Below are 12821 nucleotides of genomic sequence, written 5' to 3'. Positions count from 1 at the left end.
CATATATACCATATTTTATAAAAACCATTTTACATAAACAAAATTTTTTTTCGGAGGTTATTAATTTTTTATTTAAATAAAATTAAATAAAAGATCAAATAAAAAATTAATTTTATATATATATCATAATATATTATATAATTCTATTTTTCGCGTTATAATTCTATTTTCCGAAATATTATTTTGAGTTATTTTATAAGCTTTGTACATATAATTTGGGTACATTTGTATCTCATAGATCAATGTTATAAAATATAATCCCCTCCCCCCTATTATATTAGTAAGCGTGTATCAAATTACTTTTTGTTTTATTTATCGTTTTAAAGAAATATCGTCTCGAAACAAGTAGATTTCGCTTATCGGGGAATCCTTATGAGTTATCATGAGCGATGCTTCAAATCCTTCGCAAACATGAATTTAATTGAATTAGCCGCCTTGCGAGTGAACTATACAACAATTTATGCGTGTGTGAGGTGCATATAACGTGCAACATAACCGACCTGTATATTTCGCATTGCGTGAAGCAGCGAAGTCAGTTTAATGTCGTTAGCATTAATCAGTCAGATACAGCATAAATTCGACTATATAAAATCTGTACAAAGACGGCCACGATTCTTGCATAATAATTGAAATATAATGTATTAAAATTTTTAAAATATATATTGTATATGTAATATACATTACACGCATTAATATTTTAATTAATATATAACTATAGATTATATGTATATAATCGTATAAATGTATATAAAATTTTTTTGTTACTATTTAAAAATATTCTAATCTATATAAAGAATAATTACAGATAAAATTACGAGATTCGAAATCAGTCCGATGATCGTGTCCAATGCTCGCAATCGCTGTAACAATAAGCATGGTATCGGAAAATATCGCGAGATCAAAATAGTATAATGAAAATTCACTACTGCGACTATAACCGTGCGCGAATTCACACATAACGGCGATTGCACGTGAAAAAGCAATCTCCGTGATATAAACTCGACGATTAATTGATCGCTGCAACGAGAGTGAAACTAAATAAAAGCGAGGAGACGATTTTGCAAGATGGTATAACGATTGATTCCGACAATTATCGAATTCTATCAAATTCTATCAATGTAATGTAGAAACAGACAGAGAAAATTTGTATCAAAATTTGTTGCCGACATTTTTTCTCCCGATAAAATCTACTTACATAAGATCCTTAATAGTCTAAGATTGAACTCTACTTTTTCAAGATGCGCGATAAAAAATCAAACTAAAAAGAGTCATTAATGACAACCGGCCTCGAGAGAAAAACAGACCCGAAGCTTAGGAGTTTGAGCCGAGTGTTCCAAAAATTCCATCTGGGCGACCATTTATATTCCGGCATGGCCACCTCTCTTACGTTACGAGGGACAAAGGGCCATTTATCGCCGCGAAGCACCCGCACGTTGTACAGGGTGTCTCAAAAATGGATCCATTTAAACGAACAAGATAAATGGCTATTGCTTTAATATTAAAACATTAATAATTTTCCAGTCTTATGCTACTGAAAATTAAGTGGGTTTAATCTAAGGTTTAATTTTGAGAAATATAAATAATCATCGGAAGAATTAATATCTGGAATTAATTTCAAGCGTGGTCTACTTTACGACAGAAGTCTTATTTCAAGTTTAATTATCGACGTATCATTAAATACGACATTAGTCGAGAACGTTAAAAGAATTGCATTTTATGAGAGAGAGAGAGAGGGGGAGAGAGAGAAATGAAGAGGATCTTCGCTGCAGATATCACTTTTGGCATACCCTGTACATGGATTCTACGATCCAAAGGGAAGAGCCGTATGGTGAATTTCGCGGAGGGAATGCGGGTGGATTTGCATCGACGAGGCAAAAGGATCCCTGCACCCTCGTGCTCGTGCCAGGGGATGCGAAATCGTTTGGTAGTAGTGCACCCTGTTGTTTTCGACTACCCCCAACTAAGGATGGACCATTTGTTCGAAAAAAATCGAAAGTCGCGCTCGGAGTACTGACGTGTGACATGTGATTCAAACAAATCGTGTAGCTCCGTACAATTGCGTTCTTTTATCTCATGCTTTCTGTATTTTTTCTATTTCATTGCTTATATTTCAAGTGCAAGCTTGGCGAAATTATTTTATTAAAAATGTTAAGAAATAAGATAAAATTATATTCAAAAAAAGAGAATCATCATTAATTATTTATTCACATGGTAAAATAATTTGAGAAGAAGGAAATATTCCTTTCGATTTTGTTCGAGTTAAATATATGATTATTTAAAAATAATTTCTAATTAAGTATGTAAGATATCAGAAGAATCACTCGTATTCGATTATATTCCAAGATATTTCAACGATCTATTATTTATGAATCTCTTTCTTTCTTGGGGAAGGAAATAGGATATTAGATAATATCGCGAATTGACTTGTTCTATCAAAGCATCATTTGTCGGCCAAGCCGTTTCAAAGCGCGAGAGACGTATGCGTAAAGCTATAGTCCGCAATTAATGTACTTCGCGCGCAGGCAGCTTGATTTATGGCAACATTATAGTCACATTCATAAAATCGTGACGTGTTTATAAAACCGCGTCTTTGATGTAAATGAGAAAATGCCTGGCGAGAATCCATATACCGATCTTGTCATATACAAAAATGTGAATCCGTAAATTTTATTTTTGAAGAAATGCTTAATTTTCTCCAAATTGAAAAATTAGATATAAATCAATTCCCTTCCTAAAAAAAAAAAATTTTTTTTTTTTTTTTAGATGTCGATTTTTAGAACGTCGTCGCGTGACACGTTTCGATTCTAAGTAAAATTCGATGACATACCGAATCGTACTAGATAACAGCGAGAAATGTACGTCGCGTCGCGGTAATTTACTTATCGCTATCAGAAAAAGCGACGTCGCGAAATATTATACAACCGCAAAATGTCCGTAAACTTTCGCAATTGTGTGTGTCCGCGGTTGATACCGGACGGAAAAGTTCGTCGTTCCTCCGTGCGAGTTGAATTATGACGACCGAATCATCGCGATTGTCGTCGCGAGTCACGCACGCGTGTCAAAGTACAAAACGCAATGAATCGCAGCGACCCAGTTGCGTGATAAGGTGACATCAGGCTCATGAATAAGACATATCGCACGCTCGCGCGTGCAAGCCGGATGGTTACTGGTCTCGTCTCGTCGAGAAAATCTCGAGAGTATCCCTAAGCGTGCGAGAGAAAATATTTATGATACAATTATCTCGCTGACGTAAATATCTTATCTCCCTTCCTCCATACAATTTGATGGATTTGTTAAAATATCACATATATTCTTAGTCCAAACTTTCATTCAATCGATTTTTCTTATTTCCGTAATCGATTATGTATCCTATAAAATAAATCGATCGCTGGAACCTTCTTAAGACGATCTATTGTATAATACATGACAAAATTCAGGACCGAATACCACCTATAATTTTGCATGTCATGTAATATGTAATATGTAATATAGAAAACATTTGAAGAAGTAAAATACATAAATATATAAAATACATATCATATATATTAAAAAATGCGATACACATGTAAAATTATGAATAAATTTTGTAGTTTATCGCGAATTATAGATCGTCCAAAGCGGGTTTTAGATATATTGACGAGACATCAAGGTGTCAAGAAAAATTTTGTGTCATCGATCGGGAAGTCAAGATGGGGAAGAGAATTGACAGTGCGCGGGAGGATAACATTGTGATGCGTCTATTTTAGATTATTTTGCGATGAGCGGTTGTCACTCGTCAAACTAAACTTTCATATCTTTCGCGATAGTTAAATGGACCGCAATCGAGAACTCGAGAAAGAAGGAATATTATATAATATACAAATATAAGACGTGTAAAAATGATGGAGAGCCTTAGTTCTCTGAAAGAATACATCAACAAACAAATCTTTTTCTTTCGGTATAATTATCAAGTGCATAATAACTTTTCAAACTCTATAGATTATTCATATCGTGTTTTTCAATATTCATGTTCTCATTGAGATGCAGTACGCGTTATTATTACAAAGTTTATTTATCGAAAACAACAGAATAAGTAATTAATAAGTCAAATGGCGAATAAATTAAAATAAATAAAAGATCCATGATAGCCGAAAAATTGTACTGTAGCCAGTACAAAAAAAAATAAAGAAACAATAAAGAAACGTAAAAAAAAACACTTGAGATAATTTTTATTGATTAGTCAAAACGTGTCCATCGAAGCATCGGCATTTTAAATTCAATAATGGATCTGCGAATAAAACAAATTCCTTCTTATACTAATATAATGACGTTAAAGAAATTATATAAACTCGATTATAAAAATAATAATATTATATAATGATATAATTATAAATAACAATAAAAATAATTAAAAAGTAAATTCCGTTTGCGAATGAAAAGAAACATGTAACAGGTTAATGATCTCGAAATTAATTTGAAATCACACGGAGAGTCAATTCTATCACGCTTTCCTTTCCATATATAAATAAAGCAATAAAATCAGAAATTAAATAACAAGATCGCTGACGTTCGTATCTAAAGTGAAAATTGAATGTCACGCGACGATCGTATGTACTTAGTGTGCTTTAAATCCTCGACGAAAGAAAGAGTAAGAGGGAGTTTATAGACTCGTATCTATATTTAGCTGTCCGCACGACGAAGAAAAAATAGTATTTGGTGCACGTGCATATGCGGATAATGTTACAATACTTTTCTTTTTTTTTTTTTTCAATAGTTCGTGTAACCGAGAAAGAGACTTTAACGCACTAATAATCACCTACTTTCCTCCACATTCCGAGAGCGCACGAAGCGCGATTTCTGTCTTCTCGGTCACAAGATCAATTTCAATTAATCATGTCGATAAACATGACGCCAATGCTGTGCGCGATAAACAGTGTTGTAATTTAGTAGAAATTTTGACAGTGAGTTGAAATTTCATTATTTATTGTATGCACATATGATAAAATTGATATTATTATCGTATCAATGTATCACCAATTATTTTCATGATTTTACCGCGGACTTTGGATTCACTCGAAGAGCTTTTCGATGTGATTAAATGGTACCATCAAAGAATTATAATTAATATATTTTAATTTATTAGAATTGTTTAATATATATATTTTTTTTAATTTAATTAGAAAAATAACAAACTGCATATATTTAAAAAAAATATTTTTTTACAAATCTCTTTCAAAGAGTAAATTTATATAATGATGACAAATCTGTTATTGTACGAAGATAAAAGCAGTGAAAAATAAATGAATCATACTCGTGTACATTATTTTGTGCATATATTAATTCGCAAAATAATTCATTATTCTATTTCTCGCCAGAAAAATCTCTAAAAATTACTAACATTTATCTCTTAATAGCTTTTTCGCTCTAAATATATTTTGTTAATTTAATAAGATTAAACTTTTTTTCGTTAAAGAGTAAAGATCGCATATACTCGAAATTAATTCAAAAATAAGATAAATAAGATTAAGATATTTTTAAAATTATATTTGTGGATTAAAATTTTGAAATCATCAATTATTATCAAAATCGTGATTGGATTCATTTTCATTATGTTACATCGCAATATTTCATATTAAATTATATTGTACAGGCTTTAGACTATATCCTATGTAAATGGGGGTTTGGGGATCAACGCGGCATCGAGCGCGAACACACAATGATAGCACACACGTGTCGCTAAAGTATAGCGTCACCCTTAAATGATTCATAGCACGCATATAGAAAGAGAGAGGATGTAGAAACGGAGACAAAAGCTAGGCCTCGGTCGCGAGCGTCCACACAACGTATTGATCAATCTTTTTATTAACTTTGACATTTTGGAGACGCGGAACAAGGATGTTGCCGGGCTTCGAGAAAACAAGAATTTATATTTTTAATCTCTTAATGTGTCTCGTACCATCTCAGAATACTTTATTTTAAATCCAGGAAACAAACGCGAAACGAAAAGTGTAAAAAATTAAGACACTTGACAAGAAACATTCTGTGTGATTCTACAAGTCATAAAATTTTACTTTTGATAAATTTGAATAAATTTTATGAAATTTGATCACTGATTACAGCGTACAATATATCAAGAGAGAAATATTTGCATATTATTAATCTTATTATTATTTATAATGTAGTTATAAATAAAAATTATATACCTATTTGTTCAACGCAACATCGGCACGTTGAATTCGAAATAATATTCACGGCTAATTTCCTACGATTACTCGTTTGACTGTTGGCTCCCGTGACGACGGAAAGATTGCGAACGATCCCTATTTTCGTACCCATATCAGATTTCACGTGACATCGACACCATGGATCAATAGTGCCCCTTTACCCCGCGAGAATTAGTTTATCAGGCCAAATCGTGTGTGTCACAGACGCATGAAATGCACGAAAATTTTTAAATGTTATTTAACGAGATTCGCGATAAATAAAAAGGCAATAAAAATTTTCCGAGCACATGTGGAAAATTTCTGTTTACGGCAATGATAAAAAAAATTAATCTCTTTCCTATTCAGTACGAGAGGTAAAGTATGATGGAAAATCGAATTAAAATAAAATGTATACATGTTTATATCGCGCGGCTCGACTTCATCATGTCAGTTACGTCGTGCAAAGTAGCACACTCGGGGGTTAATATTTTCGAAATGTGAAATGTCACGCGGTGCCATTTGACGGTCTGTTTCGCACATTAAATCCAACTATGGATATGTGCACCTTTTTTTGCAATTCGTCGTCTTTATCTCAGTATTTTCTAAACTTATCCGCGACATCGACAATACATAAACATATTTTACATCGAAACATAGATTACGTTTACATCGATTTTACCGCGAAACGTAACGAAATGACACAGATCTTTCTGCCCTCGTTTATCGAAATGCGTTGAGTGCATGTCAAAATGCACGAGGAGAGCTTGAGCCAACAGCCGACGTAAAATCACTTTTGCGACCGGTGGCGTGTGCGTTTTCTGCGGAAAGCGACGCGGTGATTTTTCCATTCGAAAAGTCAGAACTTCAAAACAGGCCACTCGGGAGAAGGAATGTTAGTCGAGAAAAGAAACGTGATGTGAAAAGTAACGTGCAGAACATGCAAAAGCAAAGATATTCCCGGAAAAATATATGACATATTGTCGCGCATCGTTTATTTGCATTACATCAAAAAATAATTTGATAAAAAAATTACAATAAAAGAAATCGCAATAAAAAGAATATGTCGATTATTAATTGCATTTGCAATTTGTATAAATCTTCTTCTTCGCCTAACTTGCGTATAAATTGTAAATGTATTTAACGTACAAATTTTATCGATGTTCGTCTATCGATAATTACTCTTTGATCTCTTTTGGATGGAATACAATTCCCGTTATGTAATTCATAGTCATGCATATTGTTAGGGAAAATAGATGACGTTTTTCTTTCAAGAGACACACGTAAGTCATTATTAGATGGAATGAGGTGTTAAATTTGCATAAAAGAAAAAGCACGCGAACAGCAATAGCAGATGCCGTCGTACGCAGAATTTTCATTTCTCGCCTTTCCTGAAATTTTAATTAACCGTGTTGTTTATCACGATGTAGAAGCGTTATACACGTGCGTTATATACGTGCCGATTATACTTTCCGCCCGTGAATATAGTTTATACTGTTATGACAGAGTTCTGCCACTTAAACTATAGGATATAAACGAAAAGTTTTCGAAGGAAGAGAGACTAATATTTCTCGAATATAATAGTGTCTCCTTCTCTCTCTCGTCAGATTATCATTCGAATTTTACGAGTCCGACGAAATTATCCACCAGAGAATAACGTGAATGACGCGAATTTCACAAAATGTTCCGCGAGTTTTAATGGTGAATGTTAGAATTATAAAGTTTTGACGACATGCATATATACACAGTTTTCACAATCACGAATCGTCTCTGCATATTTGAAATGGAAAACACATGAGAGAGATAAAAAAAAGTCTCATAAAAGACCATCACACATATGTAGATGAAATTGATATGACAACAATATGTGGTGATCACTGTTTGCCAGTGCTATCAAATTACACAATGGGAAATTATAATAATACCGTATTTAAACGATATAACGAACAGTCGTCAATAATTTTTATTTCGAGTTTTCTTGCAGAGATGTTTAAACACAAAAAAGTGATATTATGTAACGAAAATGAATCATATATACATAAATATATTTTTTAAACGATACTTTCTATACAAAATCGTAAAAAATATTTCATAATTTATAATTTCAAAATCGGATTATTATTTCGCTGATAATAAGATAATATTTCATAATATTTAAAAAATTGTGACATGTTTGCTATATATGCAAGAGTTGCAAATTTTTATGACATTTCGAAATTAAAGGATATGACCGAGAATTTTCTGATCCCTTCATTCGCGAACCCTTTCTCTTTTTTTTTTCAAAACATTTGTTTCACTCTCTAACTACAAAAGGTATAGAAAAAAACTTGTACATATTTTTAGCTCGATATACACAGAATACACGAGTATTTTTAATACAGAAATGAATAGATCTACATTTTAATCTCGCCGTACGTATTATCGTACAACAATAAAAAATCGACCTCGAACTATTCATGAAAGGTATATAAAAATTAAAACAAGGAAGCTCTTATCGCGCGGGTTGCACGCTTTCGCACAAGAAACACATTGCTCATTACATCTATAAATAAAGAGCATTCACGAGAAGAGAGCCAGAGTAGAAAAATCACGGGAACGATTTCGTCTAGCCACACGCAGTTTCTTGTCCCGCAGTTGCGTAATTTCACCCGAGATAACAGATTGTAAACACGCGTTTTAAAACTGATTACTCTCCTCGGATAGAAAACTGCAATTTTCCTTTCGCGAAGGCTCTTTCGAAAAAGTTTTTCGATTCGCCCTTTCCCCGGTTATTTACATAATTTCATCATCCCGTATATAAATCGACTTTCATGAGAATTCTTAAAACATTAAACGGTCGTGTAGAGTTTTGCGATTAATGCAAGTATGATATATGTATCTACCATCTGATGCAATTTTAATTATTTGTTGAACTAGTATTAATAATTTAACATATTTTTAGCGAATTAAACTGCGCTATAAAATATTAAACGTATCCTCGAAACTGATATACAAGAGTTATGTATTTTGTATCATTTATTAAAATATTGCATCGTTAAACAATTATACAAAAAAAGAAGATTTTAAAAAACAATTCATCTTTATATCATTCGCACAAAAAATTTTGTATATTTTTTCAGAGATTTTCCTCTTCCCCAAATTTAAATTAAAAAAAAAAACGTATTAACTGTCTACAGCTAGCAATTAATTTTAAATAACTCTCAAACAAATTAATGTAAAATTAATAGGATTAGCATAATAAATTTATTCTTATATTTCTATCATTATCCTCTGCACTTTCTGCATCTCTTATCCTAACTTGCCGTTTCGTCGTTTCGCGCGTGAAATTTTCGAACGAGCTTTTTTAACACCTCTTCTAATACTCGATTCGAACGAACGTTGTCCAAGCGAAGTATGTTTATGACATATTTTTTTCCCGCGGAAAAAAAAAGAAATCACTCACTCTAGCAGATGGACGCAGAACAGAAGGGCGCCGGGAAACAGGAAATCGTCGCTGGCGATACTCCATCGTCTGCCGAATGCAATTAGGCTCGGCATCCTGCGAACGACGATGATGACGACATAACCTACGTACGCAAGCGAGCACGCACAACGCACGCACGACGCGACGCGAGGCGCCACAAAGATGCACGCGAACAAGACGAGCGCGTCACGAGCGATCGACCAAAGTGCGGGGAATGTAAACTGAAAAAGGCAGACGAACCGGACCGATCAGCTGACCGGCCGGCCGCGTTGAAACGTAGGAACGTGGAATGAAGTCACGCGGCCGCGAAACGCGAAATCTGTCTTACATAGAAAAACAAAAATATTAAAATTCGTGCTTTTTAATTTTCTTTGGATTTTAATGTTTTTTATTATTATATATAGTATAAAGGCACTATCCCTAACTCTAAACTATTATTAGATTAAAAGTTAATAATTTTGCCCAAAAGGATGCCAAACGTGCTACAAAATATCAAACGGAAAGAATATTTTACAAGCAATTTTGTTCAGTTTGATTATTCTTTTTAGTTTTTCTTTTAAATAAAATAATAAACATATATATTTAAAATTATTTATGAAGAGAAATAATGACAATTATGCAGCAAACAAACAAAAAAATAAAATAAAATAAAAATAGATATTTTAACAAACAAGTAAAAAGTTTGTAAGAAATATTTTAGATAAACATTAGAAAAATGGTATTTGAATATATATTTCTAAGGCACTAAAATTATTTACTTTATAATGCAAGAAGTTAAAAAAATATTTCCAATTTAATTTTCTATACATTTTAAATAACGTGTATGCCACAACAACGCGCTTATTTCGCGGTTAAAACGTTATCGTAACATAACTAGAGACCGAATGAACAACCGCGGACATATACAACTTATTGTGAACACAAAATTATTTTTTTCTATCAAATTTAATATTATATATTTTATATTATAAAAGCTTTAAAACTATAATCTTCATATAACATTTTTAGTAAATTTTAAAATTTAAATACGGAAAAAAAGGAGAGAAAGAAAGGAATGGAAAAATATATATCTTGCATACAAAATAAAGATGAATTATTTTTTTATAAATGCAAGAAAAATACGGTTTTGCCTAAACAGATAACGAAATTTAACATTAGACCAAATCGAGCTCGCGTTTGTAATTAATCGCGTTTATAAGTTACATTAACAGTTTGATGAAAATATTCCTACAAATTAGAATTAACTTGGAAACACGGAAACGCGAAACTGCTACTCGAAAGCCGATGAAAAGGCAACGGGAAATATTTATTTGCAATGAATTCAGTATATTTTGAAACCGAAAATTACGACTTAAATTACGACTTAATCATAACAAGCATCTGCGATGTTGCTTGATGCCTTTAACGAGAAACTTGTCGGTCGTGATATGCCGAAAGCGATAACGCGGTTGGCAAAAACGAGAATAGACGATCGCCAAATTTTCTTGCTCCCCTATAGCTGGATCCATTTATTCATCGTAAAATTCTTAAAAAATTATCGAAATATGTACAGGCGCGATTTAAGACCGTCACAAGTAACGCGTGAAAAAATTTAATTAACAAAATTTTTAAAAATTTGGAGAAGTTATAATGATAATACAAAAAAGAATAAAAATTATTGCCGCTATAATTTGCAAACGACCTCAAAATGTTCTAAACAACGACATCGTATGTCCCACGCGAGAGATTCTCGATCATCGCTAATAATACACGGGAAAAGTGTTTTCGCGCGACCGACTTTTCTTGAAAAACAATAACTGGCCCGCATCGTATAGAAAATGCATAAAAAAAAAATCTGATATATCTCGCGTTATACTCACAAGATTCATGTAAACAGATCATATTTTTCTGTTCTTTTAATTCTTCATGTCTTACTATATATTAATCATAAATCAATGTTAATATTTTAACTAATATTGTAACTGACATATACCTATAGAGTAAAATATCTTTATATGATTCCTTCATTTATCATTTCTTGACATTCGCGATCCATTTATATCCATGTATATTATCGAATGTAAAACATTGATATTTATTGACTGCAATTTCGATCGATTGCAGTTTTTATCTTATAGCAGTAAAATCTATCAGCCATCAATTACGATTTCTATCTCTACACTCGGATTAAGGAGTACACATAGTGAAAAATGTTCGTGAGAAATGTTCCGATACATCGAGTTGACTTGAGAATGACAGAAGAGCCGCGAAGTGATCTTTTTAATCCGCATAGCGTTTGCACACAACAAACTCTGAAAATAACAAACCAATACCCCGTTCCGAGAATAATCAAGGCCGCGCTCACACTCTTGAAAATAATCCCTCGTTTATGCGGTGTATCACTATTTTCGCTCAAATCATCTCAAGCGCAATCTCGGATGTGTGCTTAATCGGGAGAATGCCAAATATATACATATGTATATAAGAAACTTAAACTTTCACATCGATCAACGCGAATTCGCGCGCGTATAGTCGAATGATTTTGAAGGAATTGAGAATACTGCCGATAAGCCAGCTTCCGAATTTAAGATGCTTTCGATATACCATGGAACTACCAAGGGATACATCTGATAAAAGAGAGGAAGGGCAAAACTCACACGACGGATTTCCTGATTTCAATCTCGAATTGATTTCTTTGTAGCAAAAATACGAAGACATTTTCGAGTCATAGACTGACAAAACGCTTCTGGTTTCAATTAAAATAAAGCAAATAAAGTAAATATTTATTTTTTATTCAATTTTCTCTCGACTTTAAATTTAAAAGAGATTTAGCTCGAGATATAAAGATCGTTGTGGAAATATATCGCGTGGAAGATGTGCGTGTATCTTCCTCTCTTTTTTCTCTCTCTTGGATTTCCTACTTTAGATTCTGCCTGAATACATATTTCAGAAAGAGATCAGCAACTTCATCTATCGATCGCACATGATGTTGCAGTTCGTTAATCGAATGCACGTTTGCGATATGTATCGCGCAATCAATTAACAGTTCGGAATGGAAACGAATTGAACGGAATTCGCGAGGGAGTTCCCCTAATTGGCGCACGTAAAATCGAATATATAGGTCGAATTCGAGAAGACATCGAAGACGAAGTATATGCTATCCTAGTAATAGCACTCGTTAACGTAAGACGTGATAAGAT

The 12821-nt window shown here is 32.9% G+C and overlaps 1 protein-coding gene across 4 annotated transcripts in view; it reads right to left on the bottom strand.

The window, feature by feature from the left end:
• LOC115238655 (sn1-specific diacylglycerol lipase alpha) overlaps positions 1 to 12821 on the bottom strand; it is a 45458-nt gene that overhangs the window by 27830 nt on the left and 4807 nt on the right. The window contains exon 1 of one of the 4 annotated variants that reach the window (XM_029812652.1): positions 9622 to 10044. The exons of the other annotated variants lie outside the window; for them this stretch is intronic. Coding sequence (XP_029668512.1) covers positions 9622 to 9716 — 95 coding nt within the window. The 5' untranslated portion in view covers positions 9717 to 10044. Of the gene's footprint in view, positions 1 to 9621; positions 10045 to 12821 lie in introns of those variants that run through there. 4 annotated transcript variants of the gene reach the window in all.

The sequence above is a fragment of the Formica exsecta genome, unplaced genomic scaffold (assembly GCF_003651465.1).
Source record: "Formica exsecta isolate Colony F162 unplaced genomic scaffold, ASM365146v1 scaffold353, whole genome shotgun sequence".
NCBI lineage: Eukaryota > Metazoa > Arthropoda > Insecta > Hymenoptera > Formicidae > Formica > Formica exsecta.
This window is presented reverse-complemented; position numbering and strand designations above follow the sequence as displayed.